The sequence below is a fragment of the Sebastes umbrosus genome, chromosome 7 (assembly GCF_015220745.1).
Source record: "Sebastes umbrosus isolate fSebUmb1 chromosome 7, fSebUmb1.pri, whole genome shotgun sequence".
Classification (NCBI taxonomy): domain Eukaryota; kingdom Metazoa; phylum Chordata; class Actinopteri; order Perciformes; family Sebastidae; genus Sebastes; species Sebastes umbrosus.
In genome coordinates this window covers 26,530,347-26,549,190 of record NC_051275.1, presented here as the reverse complement: position 1 = coordinate 26,549,190, position 18,844 = coordinate 26,530,347, and the positions used below count along the sequence as shown (strand labels likewise).

The window sequence follows — 18,844 nt, the reverse complement described above, 5'->3', positions numbered from 1 at the left end:
CAAATGTTGTAGTATGTTTTGCATTGCATTTGCAAGTACAACTTGACCAAAGTCTGATATACTGTACAGCCAATCTGGAAACCAAACCCCAAACTCACCACTTGTGGTTAAGGAGTGGCCTCCAAGTGGAGCTCCTATTAGGTTAATAAATGAGTGGACGTTTGCATCATTTTAGCACTAACATTTGAGTAGCCTTTACAATGGAAAATTTACCATGGCTCCATTTAATTTTAATTAAATGAATAACATGTGCTCATTTTTGGGAAAGTACAGTCATTCTTTTTGGCCTACGTGTAACAACGTAATCAACTTACGTGTTAAAATTACATTTCTAAAGCTGCAACCCTGAAACTGCACTTGTTACTCCCCGAACTGTTATTTCACATACTGAAAGATCAAATTGTGAAATTGTAAAACCAGTGAAGAAATATATGGGTCTGGCAGACAAACAGACATCTCTACCTGCACGCATCCAGCCGTGCTCCCATGAGTGACGTAAAACACTGGAACAATGACTTTACCCCACAAACCAGCTAAATAGAAATGGGACTCATAAAACATTTACAGCATTGGCAAAATTATACCGAAACAGAAGAGTGATTCTGTCTGCAACCGCAGCAGCAGCATAGAAAAATAACAAGCAATTAGCACCTGTATAAATACGCAGATACACGGATTTAAGACACCTCAACCTTATCCATCTCATGTCAGATCCTTTTATTCTATACATACTTTTTATTATTACATACCTGCAGGTACAATGACTCTCCGCTCATTGGTGGTCATGTTGGGGGGAGGGGCATTCTTCTCATCCATGTAGTTTCCATAGTTCATCTGAGATGCGTCGCCACCCCCCACAAGCTTATTGCATTTACCCACACTGCAGTCCACTGGAGACTCCCTGCTACACAAACACACACACACACACACACACACACACACATACGAGACCGTTGTAAAAATATTATCAGCAGATAAATTGGGTGTTGTTGGTTTTCTTTTCCAGTCATTGACTTTGGCATGGGATATATGAGCCCTAAACTGGCCAGGGCCAAGTACACTGAAGCAAAAAGTGCGGGTAAAGAAATGGCCTGTTGAATGACAGATGACAACATTTATAGCAGCAACTGTAGTGATGAACACCAAATGTCTAATAAAGAAACATCAAATCTCATATCTCACTGAACACAAACTAATGTAAGACACAGGAAGTGGTTGTCATGCCATACCTGGATCCATTCATGTGCTCATATTCTCTCTTGACGTTGACCCGCCCTGGCTGGTTGATCCACTCCTGCTGTGGCGGTAAGGGGTTGATTTTGTGGGTCTGGCCGTAGTCCTGTGTGCCAGATGCAGTCATGTCTGTCTTGGGGAGAGGGGCAGCAGCAGCGTATGGAGGCTCAAATAGGGACTGGTCTTCACTCACCACTGATAGCGCCTCCTGTAGGTGGAAGGAACAAATACTTGGTATGTCTTTCTTGACTCACATAACAAGTGCTAGTGTGTGAGCTTCCAAATAGGCCGTAACCAATACACTTAAAATAAGTACTTCAATATTTTGGGAAATACGCTTATTTGCTTTCTTTTAGAGAGTTAGATAAGAAGATGAACAACACACTTAAGTCTGTCCATTATAAGGTTACAGCAGCAGTTGGTGATAAAACACTAAGACCAACTTAAAACCAATAGGACATTAAAATAATAAAAGCATTAAGACCACTAAAGCGCGCTAATTAACACATTATAGGTGGCATGGTTTTACATTCGCTATTTTTTGGATGGGCACAGTGACTTCCTGGAGTCTCTGCTGGTTGCCTGGCACATAACTTTACACTTTTTTTGTATGTATTAAAGAATAGAATTTGTTGATTAAAGAGTTTTAGAGGTTCGTGAAGGCAGTTTGTTTTACATTTGGACGGAGCCAGGCTAGCTGTTTTCCCCTGCTTCTTTATGCTAAGCTAAGCTAACAATCTCCAAACAGACAGATATGAGAGTGGCATTAATCTTCTCATCTAACTCTCAGCAAGAAAGCAAAAAAAGGAATATTTCCCAAAATATCAAACTGTTGGTAGTGGTAAGACATAGTCACGAACTCCAGTCTTTCATTTGTCATTACCCGGAAACCTGTGATGTCAAATTTTCAATCTCTTGTGTATTTTTTGTTTACAGCAATTATGTGCAGTTATGGGTCATATCGCAGTCTGGCATCCAAAGTAGTTTGTACGCACAACCCACGTAGCAACTGTAGCTTCCTGTTGATGTTAGGATGACTTCAATCATGCTCACAGTGGAGTACGACAGAGTAGTAAGGATGGGCTCTACCACCGTACTGGTTTACAAACATTATCAGTCAATACATACAGCTATTCCACCAGTAATTGGTTCACAAATAAAAAAAACAAAATGGCTTCTCAAATTCTCACGTTTATTGTCTCACAGCTGACAGTTAAAAATATTCCAAACCAAATTTCCCAGCTTCCTGGTTGTGTAATCATTTTCTCTCGCCCATTACCATTCTTAACTTCACTGAGGCCCAAAAATCCCCTGTGTCATGCCCTGGTGTGTCTGTCTTGTCTGAGCGTTGGGCTTCCCTCCACAGCTGAAGACTCAACAGAAGCAGGGGGGGTCACGGCTGCACTGACCCCTCTGCTGTGGCTCAGCTGGAGCAATGTAAGTTTATTAAAGAAAACAAACGCAGAAACTTGCGGCTGGCCAACATATTTCCTACATGCTCCTCGTGTAATGTCTTGGAAGTAAAGCATGGGTTGTGTACGTGGTGGGTTACATTTTAACATAGAGATGTCGCAGCTTGTTTGACAGTGACAGTCGGACAATGTGACCATCTCAGACCGGTTGCCAGGCAACTTTAAGCTGGCACAGAATGGGGATGCTGCTTTAAAATAACTTGATGAGTCAGCATTCATTATCATTGTTCCATCCATCATTGTTAACAACAAACAAATTAAAAAAGAAAAGTCAGACTATCAAGTGAAATCATTACAGTCCTATGCTCCTGCTGGGGATTAGGCTCGGGTCTGACGCACATCTGGATCTGATAGGATCTGATGGCACAGCTTAGACCGAGACGTGTCTAATTCCCGAGGACTGAATTATTTCATTCCAAAATGCCACATATCTGCTTCAGGGGGAAAATGCTACTTGATATTCATTGATCAGTATTTCCAACAAGCAGCCGTTTGCATTCTATAAAATGTTGCTTTTATGAAAGCTAAGTCCTCATGATCTCACATAACTTCAATCTCATTCCATTCTAAGACATGTCATGCAAGAAGAATGTTTTCGCTTATCCCTGTTTGGATGATAAATGTCTTTTTTTGTGGCAAAACTTTTCCTCGGGGGTGACTATAATAATGTATGGGTCTATTGTATAGACACATACAGCAAAACACTATAGTGACTATAAATGGCAGGGATGCTTTTTCACCAACTCCATTTTGACACCGAGTTGAAAAATACAACATGCATATCGCCACGTCTTTTATGGCAGTTATAGCTTTTTTATACATTATAAAATAATTTTATTTAGCAAATGATTGTATAAGATTATCAAAAAAGCATGATCCTCGCTATGCCAATACTTGATCCAATATTTGGACTATATACTTTGATATTGATTGGCAGCCACTCAATTGGTTCTTTGTCTTAATTACTTCTTTCCTTAATGACGTTGAAATAATCCGGATTAATATTTGAAACCAGGGCAGATACTGTGCATAAAACTGATAAATCTCATAAAAGAAAGTGACAGGTGAAGCCTTTGCTCAGTATACCATTCTTTATCTCAAGTTATGGCGACCTTTGCAGTGGAAAAAGGTTTTAATTTGTAATTGCACTATAGTGCCCTCTGTTGTAATGCCATGAATACTGTCTGTGTCTAGACAAGGTAAAGTATGGACACAAAGATTTACAAAGTGTAACAGCTTGTAGACACCCTGGAATAAAAGGCACTGGTCTTCTGTTTTAATAATGTGGTGACAAGTCAAACTCCTTCTCGAACAAGAAAGAACTTTTATTTAATATTAGAAGTGGTTTTATCTATGCCACATATTAAATATTGTTTTTGTATTTACTACTCCTACAATAAAATACTACTCTTCAAGTTAATGGATTGATAAAAAAAGCTGAACCTCTAACCATCTTGCCAGAATTAGATTTTCCAGTGATTTCATCAGTGAATCCATCACAGTCTGAACCCTGGCAGCAGGACTCCCTATCTGAGCAGAGCACACCAGCTAGTCTGTGGATGATAAAGTGTAGAAGAGTGAGGGAATGTCTCATTACAGCCCGATAAGGGCTTACTGTGCCATTATGACTGTTGCACGTTATATTTACTGCGACATATCAGCCTGCGCAATTGAAACCATGATTGGCAAGTGGTGTGTGCCTATCAAGATTGCAGACAGTGTTTTAAAAATAGGATCTTGTGAAGAGAAGCTGAGAGGATGACAGACCAGTGCCTATATGTTTTTCTTTCCAGTATCTTTGTGGAACACATAGAGATACACAAAGTTTAGTTTTCTGTCTGTCTCACATTGTCCACAGAGAATTCTCCACTCTTTTTTTTATTTTGACTTTACAATAGTTGCAATTTCAAACTAATTTTACTGCAACAGTGATCCTTTTTAATCTATTTCCCCCCCCTGAGGACATTTTCTCCTGTTTCAATGTTATTTAACACAGTTGGTTTTGGGGATAAGGACGTCTCTAAGTTTGTCAAATGTCTGATGTTTTACTTCTTATTTTTACTACAACAATCAATCTGGAAGAAAACACTCTTTTAATTCATGCATGCTTGTCCCTGTCACTGTTAGATGATATATATACATGCAGATGAATTCCTCCAGATGAACTTCTGAGTAAAAAGTCTGTGTTGTATAGACGGTTTTTTTCTGAAAGCATAAATAAGATCTGAATTATATTTTTTGCAATATATCTTTCTGCACTAGTGCCACAGACAAAGAGGATATAAAAGTCAAATAAATCAGCTGAAAAAACTGCACGCATCACTATAAGCATTGTGCGAGTGTGACACCTGCTGGGAGCCACCTCTGTTCTGTTTACATCAACCCAAAGTCCATCTCTCCAAAATGCGTCACGACGCGTTTGGAGCAGACTGGATACATGCAAGAGCTCCACATCCATCCAGACTACACGTGTGATTGTTTGGCGTTCACACACACACACAGGGATCTAGCAGGAGCCACCCAGAGGGGGGCATTCCTGTCTTTTGTTTAAAGAGGAAGAGGAAACCTGTCAGGAAAAGATTGTGTGGAGCAGGAAGCTCTCATGGCTAGAGAGCCCTTCCTCTCTTTTAGAGAGCATGAATGCAGCTATAGCAGCCAGTCATTTACACCCAAGGATCCAATTATGATTGCATTAATTGTCACAACTTGTTGCTTTGTTACAAACATCCAGGCTGAGGCATTAATGATACATAAGAAAACAATCCCAGCGTTGTGAGCTGTGAATGACGAGATTTAAGTGACTATATATGCAGCCTGACATTTTTGTCTGGCCAACGTTTACACTCTTCCAAAACTCACACCACACCCAGCCACCACAAACCAGCTCCTTTAAATTTCCAAAAGAAAACATTACTTTTCAGCAACAAAACGAGCAGACGCTGCATTCTTCTGAGCTTTACACTTGTTAAACCGGAGGACAGACTGACGTGAACTAAACGCATCAGGGTGAACTAATGGGGACTTGCCATTCAACATCTGGAGGCTGCAGCCATAATGCATCTGGAATTTGACTGTCGGAGGGCAAAGTAGCCAAAGTTAATGTAGACCAGCGCTCTCGACTATACCAACATACCGTTTCAAAATAGTTGTGTAACTATATATAAGGAGCAAGCCAAGGTATCATTGTGAAGCTTGTGGGTTTTTTAAGTGTTGCAAACGGAGCAGTTACCGCATGAAGTTGCCAAATGACAGCTTTCCTTTACACTTTCACCTTTACACAACTCTCTCTGTAGCGGAGGGAGAGAAGTTACAATTATCAACAGCAAAACACACAGAGAAAGATTATTTCATGTGTAAAATACCAAACCATCACACTTTTCTTTTGACCCACGACAGGATCTGTGCCACACCGCTGTTGCGCAGCTCGACACTTCGTATCCAGCGGTACATCATCCAGCTATTGCTCAATCCCCGCATGCCCAGACTAAAAACCAAACCGTTGAACTCGTGGATAACTTATACTGATATGAAAAAACATTCAGCGTGTTGTTAGAAATAAATAGCCACTCCTTTTTTAGCCTTTTCCAGACGTGCGTAATTGTGCGCTTATGGTCTCCAAAAATCCAAATTCTGATTTCGAAGCGTGTCCTCTCAAAACCGGGCAGCTTATTGGAAAAAAAGGAGAGTGGACACTTTCAAAAGAAAGTGTAAAAAAAAAGAAGGAAATGTGGTTTACCGCTTTCAGACAGAGAGAAAAACGCCGCTCATCGTCGTCAGATTTGGAGGTCCCAGCTCACAGACCGACACACAGGAGCATTTCAACCCATTGCTTAAAAAAAAGGAGGCGCAACTCCGCAAAAAAAGCAGAGTCTCCCACAAAAACTCACCCAGTTCTCCACCCTTACCTTAATAGTTCCGTCCATTTTGCGCACTTTTCAGCGGACCCGGACAATATCCCAAACATGACACGCTCCTCAATTAATTCCAGCCCCCGGTATGTATGTGGCGTGGAGAGAGAAAGAGACACTTTTACCGGATTGACTTTTTTTTTCTTTCCCCTCTAAATTTGGGAAGTGAAGTCACCACCACTGTTGAGAAGGTTTGAGAAGAAGGAAGCTGTGTGTCACCGAAAAAGCCCTGCCTTCAAAAAAGCAGCAGGATACTGTCCCAGAGAGATAAGCAGGGAAAACAATTGACTGTTCGCTCCGCTGTTATGTTTTTCTGCTCGGAAATATTTACAGGATGACTGCCTGCGTTGCGCACAGCCATTGCTTCGTATAGCCTGCTGGAGAATAGAAAAGGCTGGTGGGTGTTTTTGCTTTTCCCAGTAGTGTCACGGATTTTCTGTTTGTCCGGCTTATGAATTATTTCTGCACACATTTAACTGAGTTTTTTTTTTAAGGAATGTGTCGCAGTTATGTGATCCCATGTTTTAGAGAGCTTTTGGTCCACGCCTACACTTCAGACTTGCATCTGGCCATGCCTCCATCCTTCTGTAAACCCTTCTGTATATTATCCTATATTTCATAGTGAAAGTGATAAAATAAAGTTTATCTATGAATGTGGACAGATGTTTTCTCTCTTCCTGCTGATGGAGCTCTAAATCAGAACAGGAGAGCAACCTGAACACCTATATATAGGCAGGAGTTGTTGCAACATCCTTCTGTAAATCACAATGTTCTCTGTATATTATCCTATATTTCATAGTGAAAGTGATACATGAAATATATGGTTTTAAAAAACACACTAAAAGAGCATTACTTAAGAAGAAACTTTAGTAATTAATAAGTATTCTTTGGTGTTTAAGGGGTATTAAGGGCTTTTTGTTTTTGTCATTTAAACTGTGTCAGTTGACGTGCATGACAATGTGTTATGTTAATGTATGATGAGTAGTGTGAATTTGTATTTTTGTATTATCGCCATGTAAACTATGTTGACCCCAGGAAGAATAGCTGCTGCTATGCCAAAGCTAATGGGGATCTAAATAAACAAACAAACAAACAAATAAAGTTCATCTATGAATGTGGACAGATGTTTTTCTCTCATCCTGCTGATGGAGCTCTAAATCAGAACAGGAGAGCAACCTGAACACCTATATATGGCAGGAGTTGTTGCAACATCCTTCTGTAAATCACAATGTTCTCTATATATATTATCCTATATTTCATATAGATAAAGTGATAAAATAAAGTTTATCTATGAATGTGGACAGATGTTTCTCTCTTCTTCCTGCTGATGGAGCTCTAAATCAGAACAGGAGAGTAACCTGAACACCTACATATAGGCAGGAGTTGTTGCAACCTTGTCCTTTTTTGTTACAACCCTCTGTGAAGTTTTTTCCTTAGACACCATTAATAAAAAAGCCAAGCATTCAGCTCCTAACCGCACTACAGTCTGAAGGTCTGCTCTACACGTGTTGCGTCTGGAATGAATGGATGAAACGCAGCCTACATGCGTCAACAAAGGCGCGTTTGAAAAAGGGGCACAAATGTGTCAAATGTTATTATATTTTATTATTATTGACTTTGCTGTTGTTATTCAATAGTTTCCCCTCTACTCGCCTGAGCCTAAAAAAAAAAGAAATCCCCTAATCCCCACCCCCACACAGGTATTTTTTCCCCCTTTTCGTCTGCCCTATGAAATTGCCCTCATCAATTCAAGCATAATTTTCGCGCAGATGCTAGACATGGAGCCAGCTCTGAACGTGACCAGACCAATAACACTGAAAGAAAACCTCCATTTTCACAACACATTCAGCATTTCAGTGGGGAAACACATATAAATCTAAAAAGATCATTTAGATTTAAAGATTTGAAGGGAATCCACTTTTACCCATATATTTTGTTTTTATACTTTATTTTTTTTCCCTTTTTTCAAGGCTGTTTGTAATTACAATAGTCTATAAACCAACTTTTAAGTAGATGAGCTTACAGACAAACCCATCAAGTACACTAGAGAAAACAACCTCAACATTTAAAACCAAAACAAAACCAAGAAAATAAATAACAATAACCCATATTTTTAAAGGATTTTTTTTAACAAGTTTATATGTTACTGATCAGCATCAAGAAAATTGCATTTGATAATAAACAACTTAGAGTAAAGTAAGGTATCTCATTACACTGACACTTTTTTTATAATATTTAACAATATAATATGATTTAGTTGAAATGGTGATGCTGGATATTTTTTGCAGTGTTGTGGTCCCAAACAGAGACTGACAGCAGGGCCGGCCTGTCTGCTCTCGACTTGGGGGTCTGGAGGGGCTATGGGCCCCCACCCTTGGGACCACCACATCTGGATCCTGCTAAGGGTCAAGGCTTCTCCTGCCTGAGGCCAGTTCAGACTCGTGTAATTAAGGGAGACACCTTGTTTAACTCTTCACTGACTGGTTTGGTTTCTTTTTTTTGTTGTTTTTCTATACATTCCAGTGTGTGAGGTTTTCATATGGGCATTTTATTTTAGGGAGACAAGTGATAAAGTGGCAAATTAAAGAGGTGCTTAATATTTGACCCAGAGTTGGTGATTCATACAGCGCTTTATGACCAGCAACAGAACCACATCTCTTAAAACACCTCATTCCTTTTAGTTTTATACTGCGATGTGCGTCTTTGGATTCATGTCATCAGGTTCCATTAATAAAAAATGTAAGCTTACCCTTTCAAAATCAGTTTTGGTTGTGTAAATAATTTAAATGCAGTGTTATGAAATACTTTCCAGGATGCTTTTCAAATGACACAAAACCCTCATGTTTTCCTGAGAAGTCTGATTTTCTAATCAAACATCCTCTTGCCAGCAGTAGCAGCTTGCCTCAGCCCAGATCTCTCTCCCTCTCTGTATGAACATACCTGCAATCCCAGTCATAGAGCTTATTAGGACGACTGGGGGTCCAGGACCTACCAAGACCATAATGAATACAGTGGTAACAAACATTTTGGAAGGCCAATAAACAGATGCAAGTTGGTTTACACAACGAACCACAGAACATCTGGCTTGACGCTGGAACTAGACAGCCAGACATTTCTTCCTTACACCACGAGCCAGTAGCTCCTCAGTCTCTCCGCTGGGGCAACCAGCCAGAGGTGGGCGGACACTATGGAGTTTATGTTCAGCAGCCTTTCAATTGTTAGGCCCTGCCTTTCTGTTTTAGCTTATAGGAAGATCTACTAAGATTTAGTGCATGGAGACTTTGGTCACGAGTGGGTATTATGAGTTTTATTTGTCACATAGGTCTAACAATCTGTCAAAATGGAAATATAAAAGGGGACTTCAACTTTAAGAGGTTTCTTTAATCAGGCACATTTCTGTTATAAGTGTGTTGAGTATTCAGCTCCATGCCAAGGTGACACTTTCCCAAAACAAGTCAACAACAACAAGCAGCTCACAACAAGAGTATGCTCAGACTTGCCAACAGCATCTCTTCTGATCCCTTACATGTTTTAAATGGGGAATATCAACTTCTGCCCTCCAAGAGGCGATTCAGAGTCCCTACATTTAACCTGCATCAGGCTAAAGAACAGGCTTTAGTCCATCAGTCCATCTTGTTGCTAAATAATAATTAATGTGCTGCTAAAGACATGTAAATCCAGAGGACAGATGGTCATTTTATAATGGGTTATGTATGAATAATTGTGATGTGTTTTGTTTTTTTGTCTGATGTGTCCTACTTGTCTGCCTGTCCATGATAACAGTATGTCTATTGTATGTGTACTTTTTCTCAAACTGAGCTGCCTATGGATGCAAAATGAACTTCAGTGCAAACTAACAATAAAGTTGTATCGTATCGTAAGTAACACCATGAATGAATTATACTGGTATTGTGAGTTTTATTTGTCACATAGGTCTAACAATCTGTCAAAATGGAAATATAAAGGGGGATTTAAACTTTAAGAGGGTTTCTTTAATCAGGCACATTTTTATTATAAGTGTGTTGAGTATTCAGCTTCATGCCAAGGTGACACTTTCCCAAAATAAAGTCAACATACATGTGAAATTGTCCACACCATTTTGTTTCTTTTCTTGTGCTTTCTATAAACATACATTTTTTATAGTGTAGTCTATGAATTTAAGGTTGCTCATGGGTACCTCATTTGATCAGTCCTCAATTGGGAAATTAAGCATTCAGTACTATTGTGAGAAACTTTTGTGTTATTCTACAAGAAAAAAAAAATAGTCTCATGCAGTCAATATGAGCACCCTGCTATAACTTTGCTGTTTATTAGACAGCAGACTTGTATTCAGATCATTCCTTCTCTCAGGCTAAAAGACAGCCCGAGTCAAAATACTGAGGGCAAAAAGTGGAGTCTGCAGCAACATAGAAGCACGAACTGTCTGGCCCCTCGCTCTAGGCCATAATTAATTTGAGATTTATTTTTATTGGAGAGTTCCAGTCTCGCCTGGCCTTAACCAAACAAAACCAAATGTTGGGGCCGTGGATTCGCTTGAATGGGGAATATTTCTTTAAAATTCTGTATTGAGGCGTTTCCACATGCTGACCAATATCTCCCTGAATGCGACTGAGCCAGGGAGTGGAGCACTAGCACGCAAAAAATGCACGCTATACCCCTGAAGAATAAAGCATAATAAAAAAAAAAATAACATTATTGGATTCAGAACAAACAGAAAATAATCTAGCAGCAAATCAAAGAAGCTAAATGCAAGCACTGTAAAATTGAAAGTTAACTCCTTCCATGCTTAAATCCCACTAACCTCTGTTTGTCCCTCCTTGTCTTCTTTATTTTAGGGAGCAAAAAGACTCATTTAAAAAGGTATATTTTCTCCTCAAACATTCCTGCTTTATTCAACTCTCTCACAACAAATCAGGAATTGTTCTGAGCCCTGAAAAGCAGAGTCTCTCTGCAGTGGCACAAACGCTGCATGGCTGCATGAAAAGAGCCCTTATTCTCCTTATTGGGGGAAATAAGTCTTCCAAACATTAACAAGTCGCCCTGGAAAAATACCTTGATTATGAAGATATTACCATAGCTCGACTCTGCACAATGGCTCATTTTAATAAGGCACAATGCGAGCAGTCACCCGAGGAAGATTATTATTATGATGGATGTGTGAGCAAACCCAAATTAAATGCGAGCAAAGTGCATGTTAAACTTGACATTATGTGGGCATTTTATATGGTCATATACGGCTTTATATAAAAATATTTAATGGTTTCAGTGCCTCAGATATGTAGCAGTCGCAGGTATTCACACATTGCACCATGTGTGACGTGCGCAATGCAGTTTTCTTTTTATGTGAAAACCAGATGTGCACTGTTTGCTTTATTTACATTCAGAGAGAGAGAGAGAGAGAGAGATTGATTCATGACGTCAAACATAATAATGAGCCATAACAGCAGCATTTTTAAAATTCGACAAAAAGTTGAATCGACTCTGGCACTTCAAATAGACCACAGCAGAGCCACATGTCAACAAGTGACTTTACAGCGTAAACAGAGGGGAAAATAACAACATGGCAATCAAATGCAATAAGCCTGGCTTACTTAGTAGTATACTTTTTGCAAGAGGCAAGTTTTTTTGTTTTTTTTTCTCATATAAAATCAGCAAAAGAAGCACTATAAACATTTTTATTCTACTTGTTTGATGCAAATAATTGGAGCTACTCATCAGGTTTAATGATTGTTTTAACAGTAAGAATAAGACTGGTTGGAACATCTGAGTAGAAAAAATGAAAGGACCCCAAGTTCGTCCCTCCAACATTACCTGTTTGAAGAGACGGTGGTGTCTTACCTTGACGTAAGACGACGTGTCAGGAACAGTTTGAAACATGTCTACTTGACAGACAGGCCCAAGGGTGCTCAGTGTCCAATGGGCCCTGCGAAAAGAAAAAAAAAGGAAATTAATAATAATGTCATTATTATTATTATGTATAATATATTTCCATTTGAACCTGGTGTTTTATTTGTATATGTATTATTTTAATGGTTATGTGACATTTTGCTAAAATGTAAAGCGAAAAAAATACATCACAAAAACATTTTCTTCTTGTCATCAAGACATCACTTTGCATGACAGCTACGTGCTGTACAGTAAACATCCAAAATGCACCACATCTGGGTTACCACTTCCACCAAAATAAAGGGAAAGTCAAATAAGCTTAATGCCCCCCACCCTCCCGTATGCCTGACTGCACACATGATCCTTTGATTCATTCATAGAGGCCTCATTTTTTCTGCAGAGTGGTCAGAGGTATTAGATAGGGGTAGGTTTTTTAATGACCACTGTCTGTACATTAACAACACCAACTTATACACCACTAACCTATACTGGTATAACATGGATGAATGACTCCGAGTCGCCCAATAGGAGCTGGGCAGCAAGGAGAAGGAGAAGAAGAAAAGGGCCCCATCCCAACCCCCATCACGTTTTCCCCTAAAGCTTACCACATATTGAAACACTTTTCGCTTTAATAAGTGCAGCTTACAAAGTCTAGGGTGAAAGGGCACTTAGAGGACGGTGTCTTTAGCCCTTCCCTCCCTAAGCAATTATTAGGAAGGCAGTGGCATATAGCATCACAAATGGCTTGTTATATATATAGATTGTGTGATAAACAGTCTATATTGGCATTCAGGACGCACAGTTCAACATATCTTAAAGGTCCCATATCGTGCTCATTTTCAGGTTCATACTTGTATTTTGTGTTTCTACTAGAACATGTTTACTTGCTGTAATGTTCAAAAAACACATTATTTTCCTCATATTATCTGCCTGAATATACCTGTATTTACCCTCTCTGTCTGAAACGCTCCGTTTTAGTGCATTTCAATGGAATTGCAACGGAATTGCGTTGCTAGGCAACAGTTTGGGTCCATGTTTACTTCGTGTCAGCTGATGTTATTTACATACACTGCAACCAGGAAATAAACTGGGACACATTTAGAATGTTTACATTTAAAACCGGGTAATGGTGTAAATATTATATATTTGTGACATCACAAATGGACAGAAATCCTATAAAGGCTCGTTTCAAACAAGCAATTTCTGAATATGGGCTGTGTGTATTTCTCCATATATTGAGCGTTTTGATAGTTTAACAGTATTTATATAGCACTTAAACCTGCGTTATAGTATAAAAGACATGAAAATCTATTTTTTTTTTACAATATGGGAGCTTTAACAAAGCCTATGGGACATCATTCTCCTGTTCAGTAGCACGTGTGATCTGACCTGTAAGGATTATTACACACATATACAAATCAGTAATTTTTGGATTCAGATCACGCGCCCTTGTGATCTTAAAGCCACTATAGAATAGAATAGAATAGAGACTTTATTGTCATTGTCATTGAAAACAACGAAAACAGTATAGCATAGTTCTTGGCAGTAAAAGCAAACATTAAAAGCAAACATAAAAAAATTCAAATCAAAAGTGTAGACAAATAAATGGATCATAAAGTGCAGGTGCCATGATTATGGTTCAGGTATGGTCAGGGAAATTCAACAAAAATGAAACAATAATAAAAAAAACACAGGGAGACTTATACCTTCCTATACACACGACCAGGGGTCTAATATAGGACTACAATTTCTCCCTTTTTACAGCACAATTTCACGTTTTTTTTTTTCATTGAATTCCTGCCCCCATGATAAATTAGCCGAGAAAGAGGGGGGTTATATATAGGAACGTGGCACACGGTATAAATACTAGTAGAGGACCAATGCTTTTTTTTTTTTTTTTTGGTCTTCTCGGCTCCTGCAGGCAAACGCAAGGCTCGCCTCATAAAGTTCCTCAAATGCATCCAATTTCTCCGCGGTAAAAGGAGCATAGGATCCCGCATCTGCAGCCAATTAGGCAGAGGAGGTTCTGGTGAATAACGGCGTGAACCTCCCTCCGAGACAGGGACCCCTCTAGTGTTACATTTTAACCATCTTACCTTGCTGTTATCCATCATAAACCAAGAGAGAGCCAACTGATTTCCAGCTCATTCCACTTTCTTTTTTTCTATATGAGACTAAAAGCCCCTCTCAAAGGCTGAGAGGTGTTTTAATATATACTCAAGTCTCTATATCAGGAATGATCTGTCACATTTTTGTTTCCTTTCAGTAGGAGAGGATTTTTTTCTCTTTTTTCCCCCACATTTGTTGTTTACTCCGCAACTCTAAATTCAGAGTCGTGCTTTAATATGACATGAGTAAACACAATACATATAGCGCAAGTGGAGCCAAACTGACCTCTGCATCTGAAAACGTCTCTGTGCAGTGCAACAAAGTCATTTCAGATCAGATGTGACAGACATATAGATATGTTGATTTTAGTTTTGCTTCTTTTTTTGAGACTGCGATGAGACGAGGTGAGCTGACACAACTTCAGTATTTTTCGATAGCAAAAACTCATATTTAACTCAGATATTAATAAGGTATAACGTTGAATAACAAACCTGATGCAATAAAACAAACATTTAGACAAAGATTTGCGATGGACTTCACAGTTTTATTCCAAAACGTCCACTTTTCTTTTTTTTATCGATTCAGGTGCAACCTGTTTTTTTTTTACAACGTGATCAACAAATAGCATTAAAACAAGTGGAACTGATTTATTATCCTCCTGCATGCACATGTAGAAGCTGCAGAGCATGCATGAGCAGGACTTTCTGCAAACAAAACGCGATCCTCAGTTTTTACTACTCACCTGTCGTTTTTCTGTCGCTCGTTTGATCTCTTTCGATCCAATCACTTCTCCGCCAATTCTCAATAATTAGTCCCGTGCAGGCAAAGCCGTTTTCCCGATGATGATGACAGTGAGTTATTTAGTAAAAGGGGCTGAAAAGGAGCGCCGGGTGTATGAATGGAAATGCTGCTGAGATGTGGAGAGCTGCGACCAATGAGCAGCGAGAGAAAACCTCCCCTTAGCCTGCAGTGTGAGGCCACTGAACCATGAAATAAGGGGAAAGCAGAGCGCGTCATAAATCTGCTTTATAAAGTGTTTCTGGTAAAGGAAAGCGAAAATATAAAAAAATATATGTTTTTATTGTTCTATTTTTTAGATGGTTTAATTAGCATTCATTTGTGATTATAGGCTACTGCAGTTATTGGAACAGCAGTGGTGCTTTGTGCGTAAAATGCTCTGAGTACAGTCAGAGGACTTCAAAAGCACCACAAAGATCATGGCAAAAACAACATTTTTCTTCCAAGAAACTGTTGTTCTCACCATCCTTCCGCAAATTAAGTGGTGGGCAAAGAGTGTTCAGATGGATTTAGGCCTCCAATGTAACTGCATAAAAGCATAATATCTGACACTAATGCCATTACGCAAGGATCAAGCTAGAGTATTTCTGGAAAACAGATCATCTTGTTGATTTTCACACATTTACTCTGCAAAATAAACCTTAATTATATAATATAACCTGATGATAATAAAGATTATTGCAAAAACAACATTTTTCTTCCAATAAACTGTTCTCTCACCATCCTTCCTCAAATTAAGTGGTGGGGCAAAGTGTGTTCAGATGTCAAGTCAAGTCAAGTCAAATTTATTTCTATAGCACATTTAAAACAACATGAGCTGACCAAAGTGCTTTACAGACATAGTGCAGAATTTAAACAGATCAACAGAGCAGACAACAAAATCTCACACATCCACAGACAGAGACCAAGATAAAAATCCATGAGCAAAAGATTGTTATAATGAGCATTATATAAAAGGCCAATTAGTAATCACAATTCAAGTACATTCAAAAGCCAAGGAAAAGAGGTGGGTCTTGAGCCGTGCTTTGAAATACTTAGTAGAGGGAGCAGATCTGATGTGGAGAGTATTGTATTTATTATGTATTTAGGCCTCAAATGTAACTTTAGAAAGCACAATATCTGACACGAGCTATAATGCCATTACGCAAGGATCAAGCTGGAGTATTTCTGGAAAACAGTTGTTGATTTTCACACATTTACTCTGCTAAATAAACTATAATGATATAATATAACCTGATGCTAATATAGGCCTACATTCAGACTTTGAACCAGTACAAGGGACTTTAATTATCAGCCATCAGCAAGGGTTTCTATGCAGATATTCACTCATGTACTTGAATTGTGATTACTAATTGGCCTTTTATAAATGCTCATTATAACAGTCTTTTACTCATGGATTTTTTATCTTGGTCTCTGTCTGTGGATGTGTGACATTTTGTTGTCTGCTCTGTTGACCTGTTTTTATTCTGCCTATGTCTGTAAAGCACTTTGGTCAGCTCATGTTGTTTTAAATGTGCTATAGAAATAAATTTGACTTGACTTGACTTGACTCTTGTCCCTGTCTGTCCTGCATGGTGACAGTTCCCGCAGGAATACAACCAGCAGCACGAGTTCCTCTGCAGCAGGGTTTGTCTTTTCCTGCTCAGTTGACCCCAACTCACTTCACTAACTTCATTTCCTTTACATTGCTGCCCTCATCTTCAAGCCCCCAAAGGATGTGAGGCAATTCACGGTGAGGAAAGTCGCCCAACCATGGCATTTTATAGCCTCATCAAGGTCGCTGTTTCACAGCACAGCAACCCAAGTGAAACGGGGACTGCAACCTTTTTGCACTGAAGAGCCAATAAGTCATGCCAAAGATGAGATCTGCTGCTGGAATTTAGACATATTTCATGTGATCGTCCATCATCAAGAAAAGATGCATATTTCTTGCCAATGATGAATTTGTATCATGTGATATTTTCTTGCCAAATAGTGAGGCAAAGACGTAAAGGAAAAAGTCTGGAAACGTTAGAATAACACTCCATTATGCAAAACAATCACTTATAAAAACAGACGACATATTATACTGAGTGATTTTTTACAGGGTTGGGGGTGGGGGGGTCATCTGGTAAAAAGGTCGTCTTTCATCACCGGCTAGACCTTCTGTTTGTGGCACCGCTTCCTAATGCAATGATTAAAAACAACAACATTGATAATAGTGTTCCCAGCACCAAACAATGGGAGGAAATCCCAACATCCGTTTTACTGAAAAATGGCATTCATGCGCCTGCTGTGTTGCCTTCCTCAGGATACAGTAGAAGAAGTTTTCTAACACATTTGAACAGCAACTATTAAATTCTCAACAAAAAAAAAAGAAAAAGAAAAGAAATGATGTGGTCTGATACTAATATTAAAACACATAGAGGCATTAGCTGTGACAAAGCTCCACATTTAACCAAACATAGCTTTTGATGGGAACCTTAATGGCCTAAATCATGAGCTTTTAATCAGAAGTCACTCTTCAATGTGCCATCAGCATTTAAAACATCACATATTAATTTAGAATGATAAAACTATCTAATTAGCGCTGCAAAGATGACAAGGAGTCAGGCATTTGGATACAACTGTTTAAAAATAACCTCCATTCTTCTATTCCTACACTAAGGTAATTCAAATTTGCAGTTCATTATTAGTAGGGCTGGGCGACATGGAGAAAATCAAATATCACAATATTTTTGACCAAATACCTCAATGTCGATAATGCGACTCTATTGTGGGGTTTACTATTGGTGCTTTTACAAAATATTTAGATTTTTGTGAAATAATCATCAGTAATGTGGATATAATGACTAAGTGGGTAATAGCAAATAATAGAACAGCTAGAACAGTCTGGTAAGTTCAGAAAATTACATCACTTTACTGTAATGCAGCCTTTAAAACCAGGAAAAGACAACACTTATGCCATATTACGATATCCAAAATCTAAAAAAACATCTGGTCTCATATCACAATATCAATATAATATCAATATATTGCCCAGCCCTAACTATTAGTGCCTGTTTAACCTCAAATAGCAGCAAGCACAATGACATTTCAAATAGCACCATATCAGTTATCAGAGGTTGTTGAATTGATCCACTGACTGTCTAAACGTTCTGACACTGACTGCTTTGTCCTATGTGGCAACAGTCTTTCTTGCGTTATTTTAAGGAGGTGAAGAAAAAACAAAACAGAATATATTTGCAAATGCCTCAGGTCCTCTGTCTGGTTGTTTCATCAACTCTTGCACCATCCAGGACTTCTTGTTTTTGCCATGGTATTGTCATCACATGTGGAATGTGCCTGTTGAGGGCTCACAGAAGGCTCTCAATTGTCTTTCATGATTATTTAGCATATGCTTTCATATTGTTGACTGAATCTCCCTCTGTACTTTTTTTTTTTTTAAAGCAAACTTAA

At 38.9% G+C, this 18,844-nt stretch overlaps 1 protein-coding gene across 9 annotated transcripts in view; it reads right to left on the bottom strand.

The window, feature by feature from the left end:
* The window catches only part of fli1 (Fli-1 proto-oncogene, ETS transcription factor), a 34,678-nt gene extending 19,142 nt beyond the window's left edge, over nucleotides 1-15,536 (bottom strand). Inside the window, exons 1-4 of one of the 9 annotated variants that reach the window (XM_037775296.1) lie at nucleotides 15,351-15,536; nucleotides 12,425-12,536; nucleotides 1,230-1,441; nucleotides 750-904 (exon numbers count right to left, since the gene is read on the bottom strand). In XM_037775296.1, the coding sequence (XP_037631224.1) occupies nucleotides 750-904; nucleotides 1,230-1,441; nucleotides 12,425-12,490 (433 nt within the window). In that variant the 5' untranslated portion in view covers nucleotides 12,491-12,536; nucleotides 15,351-15,536. Of the gene's footprint in view, nucleotides 1-749; nucleotides 905-1,229; nucleotides 1,442-6,072; nucleotides 6,419-6,441; nucleotides 6,590-6,610; nucleotides 7,097-12,424; nucleotides 12,537-15,350 lie in introns of those variants that run through there. The other 8 variants (XM_037775297.1, XM_037775302.1, XM_037775299.1 and 5 more) reach the window with 8 other exon arrangements.
* Nucleotides 15,537-18,844: the final 3,308 nt, after the last annotated feature.